General features: G+C 40.6%; 1 protein-coding gene across 1 annotated transcript in view; it reads left to right on the top strand.

Annotated features, from left to right (window-relative positions):
• Nucleotides 1–14,662: 14,662 nt before the first annotated feature.
• SRD5A2 (steroid 5 alpha-reductase 2) overlaps nt 14,663–22,018 on the top strand; it is a 46,527-nt gene continuing 39,171 nt past the window's right edge. Inside the window, exon 1 of the mRNA XM_040224577.1 lies at nt 14,663–14,943. Coding sequence (XP_040080511.1) covers nt 14,663–14,943 — 281 coding nt within the window. The remainder of the gene's footprint in view (nt 14,944–22,018) is intronic.

Raw genomic sequence — 22,018 nt, 5'->3', positions numbered from 1 at the left:
AGGGTTCTGGACATGATTTAGGTTCTTCCAGTGAGAGACACTCCCCTGAGGCTTAGAATATGAAAGGGAGATGCTCAGCCTACTTGTCCTGGTGGTGGCCATGTGAGGACTCTGCAAAAGCAAGCCTTAGTAGCTGCCAGAACCTACTTTCCACTGTGTGTTCACCAGCTTCATGGGACATGTTAAAATGCTGATGGTGGTTTCTAGTCTTCTGATCTTAGTTGCAGTGGTGTGACTGTGAAGTCAGTAGTGAGGTGATTTTGAAGCCTAGTAGCAGTGTCTTGAATTTACTCCAGCCCCTTCCAACAATTTTTTAATTCCCTGTGTGACAAATCTTTCTGCTAGAAATAATTCAAGTAGTTTCTATTTTCTGCACTAAACTGTGACTAACTTCCATCCCAGCATGTGCATGCACATACACACAGCCCGTTTAAATTTTAGATCTTGTGGGATTATCAATGAAAGCTTCCTGGCCACAGCACAGCCACATGATGTACTCCGTGAAGGGTACATGATGTACCTTTGGAGAGTGTTTCTTCTAGGAACATGACTTAATCAGTGGTTGAATTCTTTTAGGGGAATGATTTTCATAGAGGAATCTACTTCTTATACTGCAAGAACTGCTGCTGCTGCTGCTGCTGCTGCTGCTGCTAAGTTGCTTCAGTCGTGTCCAACTCTGTGCGACCCCATAGACGGCAGCCCACCAGGCTCCCCCGTCCCTGGGATTCTCCAGGCAAGAACACTGGAGTGGGTTGCCATTTCCTTCTCCAATGCAAGAAAGTGAAAAGTGAAAGTGAAGTCTCTTAGTAGTGTCTGACTCTTAGCAACCCCATGGACTGCAGCCTACCAGGCTCCTCCATCCATGGGATTTTCCAGGCAAGAGTACTGGAGTGGGTTGCCATTGCAAGAACTAAGACATGGCTAAATCTGGAGCTGCTGGAATACCCTGCCTGAGAATGAAGCAGAAGAAAGCAGAGCTATTAGATGATGAGTGGGAGAGTCTAGTGATGATGTTTGGAACCCTGGATTCAGGGCTGAAGCTACCTTTGCTTGAAGCTACCTTTTGGACTTCCCAATATGAATATAAATATATAATATATATATGTCTTGCTTAAGCTAGTTTGAGATTGGTTTCTATCACTTATATCTTAAAAACTACTGCTGATTATAGTGTTATCATATCTCTTTTACTAATGTAGAAAATCAGTCTCAGAAAGGTTATCAGATGCTCAAAGTAATACAACTGAATATTATGGTAGGGGAAAGAACTCATGTTTAGTTGCAAGTCTATTATCTTAACAGTTATGCTGTACTGCTTTTAAGGAGCTCACATTATAACAGAAGAAATGGCCATGTGAACAGAAACTTGTGAGAACTGTGGCAAGTGATTTAGTACAGATGCAGAAAGTACCATGAACACATGGAAGAGAGAGTAATTAATTCTTTCTGGAAAAGATAGAAAAGGTCAGTGTGAGCTAGGTTTGGAAGGATGCTTAGGAATTTCCCAAGCAGATAAGATGAATTTTGGTGTTACATAAATAAGAATTCCTGAATCTAAAAATTTAGATATTTCTGAGGCAGTTCCGTCTGTTTGTTTTAGCTCTTCTGTTACGACACAGCAATCCCACTGCTGGGCATACACACCAAGGAAACCAGAATTGAAAGAGACACGTGTACCCCAATGTTCATCGTAGCACTGTTTATAATAGCCAGGACATGGAAGCAACCTAGATGTCCATCAGCAGATGAATGGATAAAAAAGCTGTGGTACATATACACAATGGAGTATTACTCAGCTATCAAAAAGAATACACTTGAATCAATTCTAATGAGGTGGATGAAACTGGAGCCAATTATACAGAGTGAAGTAAGCCAGAAAGAAAAACACCAATATAGTATACTAACACATATATATGGAATTTAGAAAGATGGTAATGATAACCCTATTTGCGAGATAGCAAAAGAGACATAGATGTATAGAACAATCTTTTGGACTCTGTGGGAGAGGGAGAGGGTGGGATGATTTGGGAGAATGGCATTGAAACATGTATAATATCATATGTGAAAAGAATTGCCAGTCTAGGTTCGATGCATAATACAGGATGCTTGGGGCTGGTGCACTGGGATGACCCAGAGGGATGGTATGGGGAGGGAGGTGGGAGAGGGGTTCAGGATGGGGAACACATGTACACCCATGGTGGATTCATTCAATGTATGGCAAAACCATTACAATATTGTAAAGTAATTAGCCTCCAATTAAAGTAAATAAATTTATATTAAAAAATAAAAGTTAGTTGCAGGGGAAAAAAATAAATAAAATGCACAACCTCTAAAATAAATAAATAAATAAAAATTTAGATATTTATGCCATTCACTTATTTGTATAATCTACGTTTTAAAAACCCATTTCTCATAAAGCTCTATAATAACAACAAAAAATCAAAATATTAGTTTCATTGGTAAAGTTTCCTTGGAGAGCACAACCTTGACCTGTAACCCTATTAGACTAACACTTTTCTCTTGGAACTGGCTTACCCAGAATAAAGTGGGGGAGCAAAAACACTTCAAGAATTCCTTCTTTCAATTACAGTGCCAGAGCTTGTTTCTATAAGCAACGCTTAGAAGAGAGAAGATTGCTAGTATTACAGTGAGGGCTGCTATGAAGACAAGAGGCAGGACCCCAGACTGCATGTGCATTTACCCTTCCCCAAATCTCACACTCCTCCCTACAAGATACCTAACATTTGTGTGACTTTTTGGCTAATGTTTTTGAGATTCACCCACATTATTCTATATATGTTTCCTTTGCATTGATGAATAGTGGTCCAAAGTATAGCTATACCACAATTTTTTTTTTAATTCATTCACCTGTTGGTGAACATTTGAGTTGCTTCCAGTTTTGGACTATAATGAACAATGTTGCTTTTAAAAACTGTGCAGAAAGCAGGAATAGAAGGAACATACCTCAACATAATAAAAGCTATATATGACAAACCCACAGCAAACATTATCCTCAATGGTGAAAAATTGAAAGCATTTCCCCTAAAGTCAGGAACAAGACAAGGGTGCCCACTTTCACCACTACTATTCAACATAGTTCTGGAAGTTTTAGCCACAGCAATCAGAGCAGAAAAAGAAATAAAAGGAATCCAAATTGGAAAAGAAGAAGTAAAACTCTCACTGTTTGCAGATGACATGATCCTCTACATAGAAAACTCTAAAGACTCTGCCAGAAAGTTACTAGAGCTAATTAATGAACATAGTAAAGTTGCAGGATATAAAATCAACACACAGAAATCCCTTGCATTCCTATACACTAACAATGAGAAAGTAGAAAAAGAAATTAAGGAAACAATTCCATTCACTATTGCAACGAAAAGAATAAAATACTTAGGTATATATCTACCTAAAGAAACTAAAGACCTATATATAGAAAACTATAAAACACTGATGAAAGAAATCAAAGAGGACACTAACAGATGGAGAAATATACCATGTTCATGGATTGGAAGAATCAATATAGTGAAAATGAGTATACTACCCAAAGCAATCTATAGATTCAATGCAATCCCTATCAAGCTACCGGCGATATTTTTCACAGAACTAGAACAAATAATTTCAAGATTTGTATGGAAATACACAAAACCTCGAATAGCCAAAGCAATCTTGAGAAAGAAGAATGGAACTGGAGGAATCAACTTGCCTGACTTCAGGCTCTACTACAAAGCCACAGTCATCAAGACAGTATGGTATTGGCACAAAGACAGAAATATAGATCAATGGAACAAAATAGAAAGCCCAGAGATAAACCCACACACCTATGGACACCTTATCTTCGACAAAGGAGGCAAGAATATACAATGGAGTAAAGACAATCTCTTTAACAAGTGGTGCTGGGAAAACTGGTCAACCACTTGTAAAAGAATGAAACTAGATCACTTTCTAACACCGCACACAAAGATAAACTCAAAATGGATTAAAGATCTAAATGTAAGACCAAAAACTATAAAACTCCTAGAGGAGAACACAGGCAAAACACTCTCCGACATAAACCACAGCAGGATCCTCTATGATCCACCTCCCAGAATTCTGGAAATAAAAGCAAAAATAAACCAATGGGACCCAATTAAAATTAAAAGCTTCTGCACAACAAAGGAAAATATAAGCAAAGTGAAAAGACAGCCTTCCGAATGGGAGAAAATAATAGCAAATGAAGCAACTGACAAACATATACTCTCAAAAATATACAAGCAACTTACACAGCTCAATTCCAGAAAAATAAACGACCCAATCAAAAAATGGGCCAAAGAACTAAATAGACATTTCTCCAAAGAAGACATAGAGATGGCTAACAAACACATGAAAAGATGCTCAACATCACTCATCATTAGAGAAATGCAAATCAAAACCACAATGAGGTACCACTTCACACCAGTCAGAATGTCTGCGATCCAAAAATCTGCAAGCAATAAATGCTGGAGAGGGTGTGGAGAAAAGGGAACCCTCCTACACTGTTGGTGGGAATGCAAACTAGTACAGCCACTATGGAGAACAGTGTGGAGATTCCTTAAAAAATTGCAAATAGAACTGCCTTAGGACCCAGCAATCCCACTGCTGGGCATACACACTGAGGAAACCAGAATTGAAAGAGACACGTGTATCCCAATGTTCATCACAGCACTGTTTATAATAGCCAGGACATGGAAGCAACTTAGATGTCCATCAGCAGATGAATGGATAAGAAAGCTGTGGTACATATACACAATGGAGTATTACTCAGCCGTTAAAAAGAATACATTTGAATCAGTTCTGATGAGATGGATGAAACTGGAGCCGATTATACAGAGTGAAGTAAGCCAGAAAGAAAAACACCAATACAGTATACTAACACATATATATGGAATTTAGAAAGATGGCAATGATGACCCTGTGTGTGAGACAGCAAAAAAGATGCAGATGTGTATAGCAGACTTTTGGACTCAGAGGGAGAGGGAGAAGGAGAGGGTGAGATGATTTGGGAGAATGGCATTGAAACATGTATAATATCATGTAAGAATTGAATCACCAGTCTATGTCCAATGCAGGATATGGCATGCTTGGGGCTGGTACATGGGGATGACCCAGAGAGATGTTGTGGGGAGGGAGGTGGGAGGGGGATTCATGTTTGGGAACGCATGTACACCTGTGGTGGATTCATGTCAATGTATGGCAAAACCAATACAGAATTGTAATGTAAAATAAAAAATAAATAAATACAAAAAAAATAATAAAAAAAAAACCAAAGGCAATGACATTAAAAGAAAATAAATTTAAAAAAATAATAAAAAACACTCAGTTACATGTTTTGTGTGGACACGTGTTTCCTTTCTTCTTGGGTAAATACTTAAATGAGAGGAATTACTGGATCACATGATAAATGTGTGTTTAACTTTATAAGGTACTATATACTGTTTCCCAAAGTGGTTCAGTGTATGAGATTTCAAGTTGTTACACATCCTTGACAACACTTGGAATTTTCACTCTTTTAAATTGTAACCACTCTTGTGGGAATGTAGTAGTATCACATTGTGTTTTAGCTTACATCTTTCTGATGAATAATAATGTTGAGCATATTTTCATGTGTTTATTGGATATTTGTAGATCTTCTTTGTGAAATGTCTATTAAAATATTTTGCCCATTTTAATTGTGCTTTATGTCATCTAATGATTGAATTATAAAAGTTATTTACTTACTCTGGATACAATTCCTTTGTTGAATATATGTGTGGTAAAAATGTTTTCCAAGTGTATGGCTTGCCATTTAGTCTTCTTAACTGCATCTTTGGAAAAAGGAAAAAGTTTTTAAACATGATGAAGTTGATATTTATAATTTTTCTTTTATATTTCACTTTTTAGAGTGTCTCGTTTAAGAAATCTTTATCTAACTCAATGTCACAAAGATTTTATGCTGTGTTCTCTTCTAGAATTTTATTAGTTTTAACTCAAACATTTAGATCTATAATCTATTTTAAAAGTTGATTTTCTATATAATATAAGGGAAGAGTTGAGGTTTATTTTTTCCATAGAAAGATCCAACTTTCCAGCACCATTTTCTCTATTGAACAGCTTTGGTAACTTTTGTTGAAAATCAAACTATAATACAAATATACAATATTTGAAACAGTATGTATGGGTATTAAAATAGACAGACCAATGGAATGCAATAGCAGGCCCAAAAATAATCCTCTGCATGTATAATCAACTGATATTTAATAAGGGAGACAGCACTCAACTGGGAAGGGACAATCTCTTTAATAAGTGGTGCTGGGAAAGCTGGAAATGCAGAAAAATTAAATTGGACACCTTTATTATACTACTCAAAAATTAACTTGTAGTGGGTTAAGGACTATAACATAAGACCTGATGCCATAATTCCTAAAAGAAAACAGGGAAGAAGCTTCTTGACAGGAATCTTGGTAATTATTTGTTTTTGATATGACATCCAAAGCACAAGCAACAAAAAAAATTTAACAAATGGGATTACATCAAACAAAAAGTCTCTGCACAGCAAAAGGACCAGTCAACAAAATGAAGGCAACATATGGAATGGAGAAAATATATGCAGCTAGTATATTGGACAAGAGGTTAATATCCAAAATATATAAAGAACTCACACATCTTAATGATGATGACAACAGCAACAGACAACTCAATTAAAGAATGGACAGAGCAACCAAATAGAAATTTTTGCAAAAAGAAATACAAATGGCTAATAAACAAAGGAGAATATGCTTAACATCACTAACCATCAAGGAAAAGAAAATCAAAACCATGATGAGATATAACCTCACACCTGCTAGAATGGTTATCATCAAGAAGAAAAGAGATAATAAGTGTTGGCAAAGACAAGGAGAAAAGGGAACCCTTGTACACTGTTACTGGGAATGTAAATTAGTTTAGCTACTATGGAAAACTGTATGGAGGTTCCTCAAAAATTAAAAATAGAACTGTCATAAGATCTAGCACTCCCACTTTGGGGTATATATACTAAAAGTATGAAAACTGGATATCAAAAAGATATCTGCACTCCTATGATTTTTACAGCATTATTTCTGTTTTATCAAATTTGGAAATATATCAGCCATTTCTTTGCCTACTTTTAATGTCCTCATCTGTCTCTCTTGTCCTTGTCTGTTACATTGTAGAGATTATGGGTTCTATTATTTTTCTCTTATGAATATCATTCCTTTTGTTTTAGATGGTAATTTCCTTGGCTGGGCTTGAACTTCAAATTTCGTTTCTTCTGTCTTCATTCAGAACTTTTGTCTTCAGCTGAATTGCTTTGAGTCTGTTCTTCATGTGAGCAGATGCAGTAGACAGAATTTGTGAATTCCCTCTCTGGCTCTTTGCTTCCCAGGAATATGGTAGGTTTTTTTCCCGCGTGTCCTCGTTGCTGCTGTGTAGACTAATCAAATTGCACTTGGTCCAGGCTAAGGGCATCACAGAAGAGGCACTTATGCCTATAGCTGTCCACATCCCCCTTCCTTGTGAACACAAATGCCCCATCAGTATCTGCTGCTGTTTATTCTCCAGTACCTTCAGGTAGTTTTTCCTCTTAGATTTTTATCATTGCTTTCTGCTGTGTGTGTGTGTGCATGTGAATATTAGTCTATCATGATGTCTGGCAGCAAATCTCCCTATCTTCATTTTTGAAGGATATTTTCGTTGGATATGAAATTCTTGATTAAAAAGATTTTTCTTTCAGCACTTTAAATATTCCATTGTCTTCTGGCCTGCATATTTTCTGAGAAATCTGTTGTACTTACTGCCTTTGTTCCCATATGTCCTTTCTTCTGGCTACTTTTAAGAGTTTCCCCTATATGACTGGTTCTCAGAAATTTGGTTATAATATACCTTGTGTGATTTGAGTGCATGTGTTCATCTTGGTTGAGGTTTATCAAGGTTCTTGAATCTGTAAGATGGAGTTCTAATCAAATATGGAAAGTCTTCAAATATTGTTTCTTCAATTTTTTTTCCATCTCTCTTCTTTTTATGGGATTCTATTACATATATGTTAGACTTTTTGATATCGTCCCACAGGCCACTGAATCTCCATTTATTTCCTCCTCTCCCTACAACCCCAATATAGTTTTCTCTCTGTGCTTTCTTTTAGACAGTTTTTATTACAAAGTCTTCAAATTCATTAATCTTTTGTTGTGAAATGTCTAACCTATGATTAATCCCACCCAGGGAATTTTTCACTTCAAACTTTTTTCATTGTTATTAATATAAATTCCATTCTTATATCTTCCATTCATCTCATTATGCTCATTTAAGAAATCCTTAAATACATATTGAGTATACTTAAAATAAGTATTTTAGAGCATTTGTCTGTTAATCCAATATCTCTCATTAGTAGATCTGTTTCTATTGACTGGTTTTCTTCTTGATTATGTGACACATTCTTTTTGCTTCTTGACATATGTGTTCAGTTCAGTTCAGTCGCTCAGTTGTGTCAGACTGTTTGCAACCCTGTGAATCGCAGAACACCAGGCCTCCCTGTCCATCACCAACTCCTGGAGTTCACTCAAACGCACGTCCATCGAATTGGTGATGCTATCCAGCCATCTCATTCTCTGTTGTCCCCTTTCCCTCCTGCCCTCAATCCCTCCCAGCATCAGAGTCTTTTCCAATGAGTCAGCTCTTCGCATGAGGTGGCCAAAGTACTGGAGTTTCAGCTTTAGCATCAGTCCTTCCAAAGAACACCCAAGACTGATCTCCTTTAGAATGGACTGGCTGGATCTCCTTGCAGTCCAAGGGACTCTCAAGAGTCTTCTCCAACACCACAGTTCAAAAGCATCAATTCTTTGGTGCTCAGCTTTCTTCACAGTCCAACTCTCGCATCCATACATGACCACTGGAAAACCATAGCCTTGACTAGACAGACCTTAGTCAGCAAAGTAATGTCTCTGCATTTTCAATATGCTATCTAGGTTGGTTATAACTTTTCTTCCAAGGAGTAAGTGTCTTTTAATTTCATGGCTGCAGTCACCATCTGCAGTGATTTGGGAGCCCAAAAAGATGAAGTCTGACACTGTTTTCACTGTTTCCCCATTGATCTGCCATGAAGTGATGGGACCAGATGTCATGATCTTAGTTTTCTGAATGAGCTTTAAGCCAACTTTTTCACTCTCCTCTTTCACTTTCATCAAGAGGCTTTTTAGCTCCTCTTCACTTTCTGCCATAAGGGTGGTGTCATCTGCATATCTGAGGTTATTGATATTTCTCCCAGCAATCTTGATTCCAGCTTGTGCTTCCTCCAGCCCAGCATTTCTCATGATATACTCTGCATAGAAGTTAAATAAGTAGGGTGACAATATACACCCTTGACATACTCTTCCTATTTGGAACCAGTCTGTTGATCCATGTCCAGTTCTAACTGTTGCTTCCCGACCTGCATACAGATTTCTTAAGAGGCAGGTCAGGTGGTCTGGTATTCCCATCTCTCTCAGTATTTTCCACAGTTTATTGTGATCCACACAGTCAAAGGCTTTGGCATAGTCAATAAAGCAGAAATAGATGTTTTTTCTGGAACTCTCTTGCTTTTCCCATGATCCAGCGGGTGTTGGCAATTTGATGTCTGGCTCCTCTGCCTTTTCTAAAACCAGCTTGAACACCTGGAAGTTCATGGTTCACGTATTGCTGAAGCCTGGCTTGGAGAATTTTGAGCATTACTTTACTAGTGTGTGAGATGAGTGCAATTGTGCGGTAGTTTGAGCATTCTTTGGCATTGCCTTTGTTTGACATATGTGTGGTGAAGAATAAATTTATCCAAAGAGTGATCGAGTCTTTATGCTAGCCACTTGTGGATAACCTCTAAACCCTTGGGATGAAGAATTTGGTTGGTCTTTCCCCGTTTTGGAAAGTAGCCTCTAAATCCTTGGAGTTTCCTGAGTAATAGGAGTATTTTGCCCTAATAGTTTATACTAAGTAGATGACGCAGAATGAGGGCTGGCCATGCCAGAATGACCAACAGTGTGATCAGAGGGTTAGCATTTTGAGCCACATAATATCAGCCTGACCTCTGAGGAGCTAATTGGGCTGGAAATTGAGTTCAGTCACCTGGCCAATGATTAAACTGATTGCGAATGAAACCTTAATGAAAAATATGGACACCAAAGCTTGGATGAGCTTTCTTGGTAGGCAAGACACTGCGTATTGTTACACATTGATGTACTGAGAAGGCAGTAGATCCTGACTGCATGGGGAGAGGACAAGAAAACTTCATGTTGAGACCCCCTCCCCCTGCCATAATCTCTTCTTTTGACTGGTTCTGATTTATGTCTTCTTGCTATAGTAAAGCTGTAATCATCAATATAGTGCTTTCCTGAGTTCTGTGAGTTGCTCTAGTGAATTATTGAACCTGAAGGATTAGTGGGAACCCTCACATTGTGGTGAGTTGTTCAGAAGTATTGTGGTCTGCAGACCCCCGAACTTACTTGTGTCTGAAGTGAGGGCAGTCTTGTGGAGGTCTGTGTCCTAAACCTATGAAGTTTGGCTCAACTTGAGTAGTTGGAAGTCAACACAACATGTCAAGCAACTTGAGGGATGCTGAATATTGTGTCACTTGTCTGTTTTAACTATCTTCCTCTAAAGAGGGTTGGACCTTGTTAAATTACTTGTTACTCATCTTGATCTTTTGGGGGAATTGATTTAACATTTTGTTAGGAATGTGGTCTTCACTTTAAAAATAAATTAATTCTATCACTAAAGCATGACCTTCTGGGATCACTGCTGAATTTTCCAGGTGATTTCTCTTTCTTTCTCTGACACACACACCAGCCATACCCCAATTGCCTCTTACATCAAGCTCGCATACTCTGGACCATTATTCCCCTGTCCTAATCACCCCAGTGCCAGATACCAGACAAATAGAATTAGCCCCTACAATCAAGAGCACATGGAAAATATTCAAACTAGCCAATCCTAAACCTGCTTACTTAACCCTGTCCTGTCCTTCCTGAAGAAACCTCAATAAAAGATGTTGTCCACATTTTCCTCTCACTCCCTCTGCCTCCTGACTGATCCTGATTCTTCCCTGTATGATGTTGTGTGGCTTGCTGTGTCTCCCATTTCTAGGGATTGGTGAGTATAAACTTCCTTCATGATGGTCATTTCCATGTCTGCCAGATTAAAACAAATCTTCAGTACCACTAAAACACACAAAAAGTAAATGCTGTATGATTATGTAAGTTTCAAAAGCTGGCATAAATAATTATGGTGTTACAAGTCAGGGTGGTAGTTATTCTGAGAGGAGACGTGAGGATGCCTGACAGGAGCTTCTGTTATGCTAGTAATCAATTTCCTGACTTAGGTGCTGGTTGCAAGAATGTATTCAGGTTGTGCAAATCAATCAAGTTGTCTATTTCTAATTTGGGCACTTTCTTTACGCATGTAATATGGAGCAGTTACATTATTGGTTCCACTCTGCCTCTCCCCATATCCCTGTCCTTTGCCGTGTAACTGCAATACTCTCCTACTCTGACCTTGGAATCCATCATGTGACTTGATCTGGACAATAGAACAAATAGAAAGTAAGAGTGTACTATCTTTTGGCCTGAGCCTCAAGAGGTCTTGTGTGTTTCTTGTCCTTTTTTTTTTTCTCTTTATTTATTTATTTTTACTTTACAATACTGTATTGGTTTTGCCATACATTGACATGAATCCACCATGGGTGTATATGAGTTCCCAATCCTGAACCCCCCTCCCACCACCCTCCCCATATCATTTCTCTTGGTCATCCCAGTGCACCAGCCCCAAGCATCCTGAATCCTGTATCAAACCTAGACTGGCGATTCGTTTCTTACATGATAGTATATATGTTTCAATGCCATTCGCCCAAATCATCCCACCCTCTCCCTCTCCCACAGAGTCCAAAATTCTGTTCTTTACATCTGTGTCTCTTTTGCTGTCTCGCATACAGGGTTATCATTACCATCTTTCTAAATTCCATATATATGTGTTAGTATACTGTATTGGTGTTTTTCTTTCTGGCTTACTTCACTCTGTATAATCGGCTCCAGTTTCATCCACCTCATTAGAACTGATTCAAATGTATTCTTTTTGATGGCTGAGTAATACTCCATTGTGTATATGTACCACAGCTTTCTTATCCATTCATCTGCCGATGGACATCTAGGTTGTTTCCATGTCCTGGCTATTGTAAACAGTGCTGCGATGAACATTGGGGTACACATGTCTCTTTCAATTCTGGTTTCCTTGGTGTGTATGCCCAGCAGTATGATTGCTGGGCCATTGCCCTTTTATGCTTCTGTTATTGACATTGTATAGATGTGATGGGGCTAGCTCACTTATGCTAGGATTAGAGCCATGTGGAACAGAGCTGTCTCAGCTAAGGTTCTCCATCCAAACCCAGCTTGGAGCAGGCCTCTCTCAGTTGCAACACAGATGAATGAGTGAGCATCGTTAAGATCAGCCTAGCTTAGCCTAGAACTCCTGACCTCTATCTGACTCTCAGATGCGTGATCTGAAGATAACTGACTTCTACAACAGTTTGTTATGCAGCAAAAGCTGACTGACACAGTAGTGGAAAAAGATGATGAGAACCAAAATTGGGCAAAGTTGTAAGAAGGGAAAATTGAGACAGGAGAAATTTCATTAAAAAAAAGTATTCCATCAAATTGGGCTTGAAATATCACATTACCTATTATCCTGGTATGGTATGGTACCAAGAAATCTAGTTTCCCAGTCTGCAAGCCAGCCTCCAGGGAGGCTCTGGCTGTACTGAACAGACGAGAGGAAACTGGGAACACACAGGGAGGATCTGGGTGTGGATGGAGGAGAGTGGAAGGAAGATAAATGAGTTTATTTTTGGGTAGGGTGGAATTTGAGGTCTCTGAAGGAAATCCAAGTGGAGTTGTCCAGCAAGGAGGAAATGCAGATGGGAAGCTCCAGTCTTTGCTGGAGATCTAGATTTGAGTGTTCTCAACTAGAAGGTAGTAAATGAGAAATCTGGAACTGGATCTGGAAAGCCAATGCAGACACAACTCTAGGTAGCTGTGAGAGCTGACGTCTGGTCACTCCATGGACAGATCCTACATGGTGATCAACTGAAACTGCAGCATAATTACAATTTAATTTTTAACCTAACAGGAAAGTGATAAATACCTCTTCAGCAAGCAGAGGGCTCCCTGTCACATTAAAGTACTACCATACACCAGGAATCAGGAAATAGCCTCAAACTGAACAGTTGAAACACTGTGTACCTTTCATTGGAATACCTGTTAGGAAATGGCAGGAGTGGATGGAGAAATATGAATGGGGCTCCTGAGAGGCAGTTAGTGGGAGCAAAGGGAGGAGGAGGAAGAAAGCACCCAAGAAAGTGGGTGGAGGGAAAGGGAAAGATTGGGGTGGAGCCTGAAGTAGGGACAAGAGGAGAAAATTAATAGGGATGAAGCAATCAAGGCAGGTGGGACAAGAAGACAAGAAAATAAACAGTAGGTGGGAAGAGGAGGCCACCCTGGGTGGAGGAAACTGGGTTAAAGAAAGAAGAGGAAAAAGGGGGCACAAAGCATATGAAGAATGCAGTCAAGGAAGCCTGGGTCTGGAATCAGAGATGGGGAAAAGATACATATATATATATATTTTGACCATGCCCAGTGGCATGCTGATTTAGTTTCCTGACCAGGGATCAAGCCCCCGCCCCCTGCAATGCAAGTGCACAGTCCTAACCACCGGACCACCAGGAAATTCTCAGAGAAGGGAAGAAGAAACAGATAGTGAAGGAAAGGGTGAAGGATGAGAGAAGCGCGGCAAACCGAAGGGCGAGAGAGAAAGAAATGCGTCTTAGGAGTTCAGAGCGCAGTTGCCCTTCGAATGGCAACATTATGTGGAACTCGATTCATCCACATTAGATGAGAGACTAGCCTCTTTAATGCATAAAGACCGCGGAGGCAGTAGAGATGGGGAGAGGCTGGTAACTATCTGGGGGCAAGGCGGTGCGGAGGGGTCACTAACCAAGGAACGCGGCTCCGGGACACAGAAAGCCTGGGGGATGCAGGAAGTCCCCGGATGCTGGGCCCAGGGTCGAAGGAAGGATGCAGGGCTGAGTGGAAGCAGGAGAACGAAGGAGCACACGAAACCGGAGGAGTTGGGGAGACCCTGGTGCTGACGGTCAGTGGGTGGGGGTTGCGTGGCGACCACACAGTGTGTGTTACGGCCGCAGAATCACCCTGGCTAACTCGTACTTGTGCTTTTCTCTTATTTCCTAGTCTCAGAAGTTGCAACTTCAGAGGTTGATGGGTGAAGAACAAATCTTCAAAGGGCACTTAGAAGCTGAGAAGGGTGGCAGGCGATGAGAGGGCGCGCTCTCGGGCGAAGGCGCTAAAATGCGCTAATAGAAGGGCCCAGGACACGACGTTGGCGCCACGAAATCCTTCGTCCATTCTCCGCCTGGCTGCTTCCCAAAGTGCCAGCCTTGCGAAAGGGGCATCGCTGCGAGCCTAGCCAGGGCTGACCGCACCGGGATGGGGGGTAGGATGCAGGGGCGTGAGCCAAGGCCGAAGGGGCGGACGCGGGGTGGCGTCTAGCTCTCCATAAAGGGACCGTGGGGGCCTCACTCTCTTCTGCGCTGCTAGCGGCCACCGGAAGGGAACACGGAGCAATGTCTGTTCGCTGCCAGCAGAGTCCGGTGCTGGCAGGGAGTGCCACTTTGGCCGCCCTGGGGGCACTGGTCCTGTACCTCGCGGAGCCCTCCGGCTACGGGAAGTACTCGGAGAACCTGATGCCGGTGGCTATCCGTCTGCCCGCCCGCGCCGCCTGGTTCCTGCAGGAGCTGCCCTCCTTCGCGGTGCCCGCGGGGATACTCGCCGGGCAGCCCAGCTCTCTTTTGGGTCCGCCTGCGACTGTGCTTCTGGGCCTCTTCTGCGCACATTACTTCCACAGGTAGCGTTTTCCTTTGAGAGCGCGGAGTGGAGCGCACCGCCCAGGCTCCCGGCGTCCAGGAGCGCAGCGCGCGGGGCGCCTGAAGGATCGCAGAGGGGAGGTGCGGGCGGCTGTAAGGAGCGTGGAGTGCGGGGCCAGGGGAGCGTCTGACAGCGCAGGGGCTGCGGGCGGGACGCGGGCTAGTGGAGAAGCGATCGCGGGCAGACGCCGCCTCCGCGCTCCACTGCTCCGAGCGCTTCTCAGGTCTGCTTCGTATCCTTTGACTGCGCTGGGGGAAGAGCGGGGCGGGAGGCGACCTGGAAAGCTCAAGCTGGGCAGAGCTGTTGGCCCAGCGGTAACCTCTCCGATTCCGCGCGATCCCGTGTTACCTGTGGCGTCTTGCCCATCTCCCCTTCTCATTCCTTCTTCACCTTTCCTTTACAGGGTGCGGGCGGGCTGGTTTTGAGGTCTTGAGGGAGCCCAAGTATTGGCATTTCCAGAAGGAAATGTGGCTCAGAGGCTCTGGATCAACTTATCTCGGCAGGGAGATGGGCAGAGCCAGACTTAAATGGTGGGAAAGAGAATGCAATGGGAACCCCCGGGCCTGAGGAAGAGTCCCACTTCTCCGGGCCCACGGAAAAGGGAGCGCGCTCACCACCAACTCGCTTCATGTTCCCCTGGTACATAAGTGTTAATGAGTTGAAGTTAACTTAATGTTCTTCTGAATGAAAAAAAAATCCCAAGTTCAGGAGAAATTTACCTTCTGGTCTGAGACGGAAAGAAGCAAAGAAACCAAGGGATTTCCGGATTTGGCGAATGACTGCTCAAAAGAGACTCACAGGGAAAGGAACAAGCGCTTGATTCAGTTGCCCACCATGCCTAGTCATTTGCTACCTGCAGTCCCATTTAGCCCCGTTGTAACCTTGTGAAATATGCATTTACTGTGCCCATTTTATAGACAAAGAAACTGAGGCTGTTTAAGGTTAAGTGGCTGAATAAACATGATACAGCTAGTGCCCAGCCAAATTAAAATCTAAGCCTGCGAAACTCCGTGGCTCAAGACCTTCCCACCATGTTAAACGGATAGATACTCTGCAAGGAGAAAACAGAATTCATAGACAGAGAAAAGCTGCCAAACCAAACCAAGAACTGGAACAGAAGCACAGCCTTTTTTTGAATAGAGAATTTATGGGATCAAAAAATCAAGGAAATCTAGGTTAGGTATTAGGGTAAACAATTTGTCTCAAAGCTGAAAGGCATCATCCTCTCTCATATTGGATCATGAGGGAAAAGTGATGCCTCATTCTGGGAAAAGGAAGTGTAGAAGAACAAGTTTTAAACTGTCTTTTCTTATAACCTCTTCTTATCCTCTGGATCTTAACCAGATTTAATATTTATGTAATTTTAACTGAATTCTCACTCTTTTAATAATTATTGCCAAGCAACCATTTTATAAATGGTTGTCCTTTTTGGATTTCATTTTACCCAGATTTAAGTGGTTTAATTTGCACAGAAAGAAAGACATTAGATGCAGAAGGTTAGAGACCAGCTTTTGATTTCGCTTGTTTTCTGAAAGCATATTTAACAGAAACAATGTGATTTTTATCAGAAAGTTACTTTTAGCACCATAAACAATATTTTTATGAATTCATTTCATCTTGCAGTAAAGATTAGTGTTTTCTGACAATCCTTTTAACAAAGAATTTTAGACTTGTTTTTAAAGCCAAAAAGTACTTTTCCTTAATAAATTATGACAAGTACATGAAAAGAACCAAGGAAGTAATTACTCATAAGATGAATATCGACATACTGTTCATCTTATTCAGGGGAAATTTAAAATGTACGTAAAGGATCTGGGGACTAAGTCTGCCTGCAGGAAAATTCCCTCTGAAAACACAATCTGGGTGAATGAGTTGTCCCTAAGGAATGAAGATGTGATGTTTTGTACATCATTCCCCTTGTGTGAACTCTTTGTTTGAGTCCACTGGGCTATTGAATCTATTATCATTTTGAGTGCTTACAAGAGGTTTCTCCAAGCACTATTTGAGTTATCTATAGTCCTCATACCAGCCCATTAAGGAAATTCTATTATCACCTCCATTTTGCAGGTGGGAAACTGGGGCCAAAAAATGATTAAATAACTTGCCCAAGGTCACACAGTAACCAGGGAGCTAGGATTTAGGTCCATGGAGTTTGAATCCAGATCTCAGGCTCTTAGCTACCATGATAAACTGTTTTATATTTGTTCTTGCTGTCTTGTTCTTGCCCTTTAAAAAACTATATTTAGGTTTAAAGTTATTTTTTAAGTTATAAAAATAATGAATAGAAATTATGAAAAGTACAAAAGTAGAAAAATTTCAAAAATTTCAGCACCTGAGTACATTAATTGTTAATGTTTTGGGACATTTCCATCAAGGCTTTAATTTTTCTTGGTAGATTTTTATACATGCTTGCTATATTGAATATATATAGATTTTAGCTCTACCTGAGTACTGTCCACAATAAAAATTTCCCACATTATCACAGAATCTTTGTAAATATCATCTTAGTGGTTGCTTGTTATTTCACTTATCCTGAAAACAATAATTTATCTATCCATTAATTTATAGTGTTTGAAATAATTTAAATAATTTTTACATAAACATTTTATTAAATGGGACAATTTGTCTTTTTGTTTAGGCTAGGTTAAATAAGGCTATGATGTACATTTTTGCATCTAATATTTTTTCAGAAGTCAGGACCATTCTCTTAGCCAGGATTCCCAGAAGTGGTTCAAAGATATGAGCATTTTGGCTTTAAGTTTTAAAAGTCATTTGGGTTGATAGTGAGGGCACATTAAAAAAAAAAGCTCCAGACTGTCTTGGTTTTATCCTGTCCTGTGCATAGCTATGACACAGAGAGTATGATGGAGGAAAAAGTGTTCACAAGAAGGCTGGATTATCTGTGGCTTAGACTCTTCTGCAAAATGTCCTTTGGGGACTTTCAGAAAGCCATATGTCCCATAGGATAGAAGGTGAAACTCTTTGTACCTTTCTCCATACAAGGATGACATACTAGAATGTGAATTTCACAAGCGCATAGGTGTTTGTCTCATTTGTTCATGGCTGTGTCTTGGTGTAGAAAGTGCTGGTACGTAGCTGGTAGTCACTAAAATTTGTTGAATGCATGAATGAACTCTTCTTCTGACATCAGTAAAGGCAGTCAGAAATGTGGGAGAGCTAGCAATTACTTAGGACATTGCTGAGATTGCATGGCTAGGTCAACTCAGATCATTCTCTTCCCTTCAGAATCTATTGTTGTAGATATTTGGATGGTTTAGCTACATGAAAATGACTGCTGTGTAAGCATGTTGCCTAATCCCACGTCTAAAGTTGTTTAAAGTCAGAATTTTCTCACCTCTTGTTGACCTTGATTATAGCCTGAAACGATACTTTACCCCTAATCCCTGATTGATCATTTTCTCAACTTGCCATGGTGTTTCATGCAATAGTCATCACACCACCTAAGCCTGGGGGAAGCTGAAGTTTTTTCAAGACTTGGGTGTGACCTTGGTGCTTAGATGAAAAAGAAAAATCTCTTTTCAAAAAAAGGTGACTATTTTGTAAAAAGTTGATGGCAATTTGACCTTCCATGAGGCATGTCCAGAAACAGAGGGTAATGCACACATTAGAATCTATTTGAATTTGGAGAGAACTTTTCTGTAGTTTAGATGCTGAAACTAATGAAGTTTTCTATTCAGCCAAGTACAACGAGGACTTCAGTAAAAGGTCTTTTTGCTTGATTGCTCAGTTCATCCTCCAGAGCATGAATCCTCCATCCTTCAAGACTCAGATCATCACTTCCTCCAAGAAGCCTTCTCTGAGTCCTTTCTCCTTTTGTAAATCAAGATGTGGTACCATTCCTTGGGCTTTCATAGCAGCCAGGGTGGCCCTCCCTGAGGCACTTCACACACTTGATCATAATTCTCTGTTTTAAAGAAGTGTCACATCTGTCCAGGCTCCTCATTTTATAGAAGCAGAGGACCACAGAGTTTAGTCAATTAGGGGCAAAGAAGGGACTGGAACTTGAGTCTCCTGTGCCCTGTCAGTGCTTCTCCAATCTCATGATCTGGACACGTCTCAAATATTCAGAAGTAATCAAACCTTGTGAAGGAAATTAGTTATTGGTTGAAAATCAGAACGATGATTAATGTGGACATTGGAAACTATCTTAACAAATCTCTCCTCTTACACACTGAGAAGAAAGGCCCACGTGGAATAAACTGAATTCTTGTGGTCACTTAATCATGTGTTAAGGACATTCATGAGGCACAATTTGGATCAATTAAGATTAACCAAGAGATTCTTTAAAATGAAGGGTCAGCAAGCTTTTTCTGTAGAAAAGCTAGATAGTAGCTATTTGAGGCTTTGCAGTCATAAAATCTCTGCTACAGTAGGTACTCAACTCTGCTATTGTAGCGTGAAAACACAGACAGTATGTAGAGAAGTGAGTGTGGTAATGTTTCAGTAAAACTTCATTTACAAAAACAGGTAGTGGGCTGTTTTTGGCCTGTGGGTCATATTTTGCCAGTCCTTCCTTAAGAAAATCATGAGTAGCATAGCTTTACATTTGGTTTTCTGTTAAATTCTATCATAAAATTGTGTTAAATCCTGTATAAAAGCAGTGGACATAGTCTAGGAAAATTCTGCTACCTTTTAATAGGAATTTGGTAGTAAATCTCATTTTCTGAGGATTCCTGGGTTCTGAGTCCTTTATTTGAACCTTTGTGGGAAATAGTAAGAGCCTTGGAGTTTACATTCTAAATGGGGTGACATCATAAGCACGTCTGAAACATATACAGCTATGTTTGCCAGAGATGTAAACAAGTTTTAGAGATCTTGACCACTTTTACCACACTGAAGAAGGGACCAACTTCTTACTCGTTTTAAGTCTAATTTAATGTCACTTGAAAGAACGATCATGATAAGGAAACAGCGATCCTTGTTGGTGAAGTGATGTGTATGAAGTTACATGGTGAGGAAGGGGCAGAGTGGGACTTGAACTTGGGTCTCCCAATTCTTTATCAGAGTTCCACTAGCTCAGAACTGTGCTGGGCCCTAGGGGGAACACACAAAAGAAGTACAGTAGCTGGTCCTTGCCCTCCCGTAGGAAGGCAGGAAAATGCATCATAGCGTGTCTGACTCTCCATCTGGTGTGAAAGATTGGTGGCAATGTCTGTGTGAGATGTCCAGGACGGGTGGGAAAATGCAAATTGAGAGACATGCGGATCATGGTCATGCTGCTGAGCGTGCTGAGGTCTCTGATGCCTGTCTAAGTGTGCAGATGGGTGGGTGGGTTTTGAGGAAGCCCAATAAATAATGACACCCCTCTTCCCCACCCAGGTTCATAATCAACTAAGAGACCCAGGAATTAGGCAACTAGAGACAAATTACCACCCTTATTAGTGGTAAAGCTGGTTTGGGGCAACATGCTTTCCATTTTGGATCTTAACATTGCCCCTCAGAAATACTCAGCAACAACGATGGCTAAATACCACAGGCCTTACGCAGTAGTGCCTGTTCTGGAAAGACAGCAGAATGAGAGAAGGCCTGAGCTGCAAACATCCCTTGAGAGGTCCTGCTTTCAAATTTATCATTTATTCCTCCTTTCCTGAGAGGAAATACGTGAGGGGGAGTGGAAAGGCCAGGAGGGATACTCAGCTGAAGGGCCCTCAGTAAGCATGAGGCGGAACATGAATGTTTTCTGTTACCAGGTAGACCATGAAAATTGTCTACCTATTGATTTTGCCAGAGCCTGGCAAGTTGGTTCTGGAACCTGGGGCACTTCCCATTTTGCTTTTTGACTCCTTGCCACATATGGCAATGGGGATATCAAAGGCTGGATTCAAGATGTTTAAAAAGTTGCTGTGCTCAACCCCACAGCCTTTGAGGAGACTCAGCTTAGCATAGGAGCTCTAAATTTTAAAACCCTCTGAACTGGGGCCAGCAGTGCAATTTGCCTTCCATTTGCTTATGGAAGGGGGATAAAGGAAGGAGAAACCAACATTTATTGAGCTCCGGGTGTTCCTGGAATTATGTTATGTGTTTTATATCAGTTATCTCATTTTGTCCTTGAGACAATTGCTGTTATTAATGTGGTTTCACAAATAATTGCACTCTGCCTGATTGTGGTGATTGGTGGGAGTGAAGGGGAGTGATGAGCAAGCCCTTAGCTGGTCCTCAAAGGATGGTCTATTCCCAGGTTTGTGAGTGGGAATGAGACGTTCAGTCAGGGAAAGGGGGCTGTTTGGTAACCTAGGACTTAAAATTGCCCTATGCGCCATGTATGCTCCATCTTAGAATACTGCTCCTCTTTTTAATATCAAATCTCTGTTTTATCATGCCATAATATCTGATCCTACTATCCAAGCCTTAAATCAGTTCTGGACCATTTTCAAGATTCTCCCGTTATACTTACTTCATGTTGTCAAGGCTGATCCTAAAAGTTACTGTGAAGAAAGTAAGGCCATTTGCTTTTGACAGTTTTCCTATTTGACAGTGAAAAATCCCAAATCCTTTTCTGTGTGCATTCTTTGTTTCTTGCTCCTGCCTCTATCTGTCCTCTTTCAACAGCAGTGCTTGGTCTCACTTCAGTCTCCCAGTGAATGTTCTTTACTTACTGAAAGTTCCCTATCTGATAAACAAATCTAAATCCTAGTGTGTTGGGTCCTTTGTTTTCTTGTTATTGAATTTTGAAAATTCTTATATATTCTAGATACAAGTTCTTTACCAAATATGTGCTTTGAAATTAGTTTCTCCTGGTCTGCATGACTTATCTTTTTTTCATTCTCTTAACTGTATCTTTTGAAAAACAGAGGTTTTTAATTTTGATGAAGTCCAGTTTTTCTATTTCTTTTCATGCAGTTAGATCTAAGAAACCTTTATTTAGTCTAAGGCCACATAGATTTTCTCTTATTTTCTTATAAAAGATTTATTGCTTCAGGTTCTACATTTTTGTCTATGACTTATTTTGAGTTAATTTCTATATAGGGTTAGAAATATGAATCAAAGTTCTTTCTTTTGCATATGGATAGCCTATTGTTCCAGTACCAATTGTT

Source organism: Oryx dammah, unplaced genomic scaffold (assembly GCF_014754425.2).
Source record: "Oryx dammah isolate SB20612 unplaced genomic scaffold, SCBI_Odam_1.1 HiC_scaffold_25, whole genome shotgun sequence".
NCBI classification, from domain to species: Eukaryota; Metazoa; Chordata; class Mammalia; order Artiodactyla; family Bovidae; genus Oryx; species Oryx dammah.
This window is presented reverse-complemented; position numbering and strand designations above follow the sequence as displayed.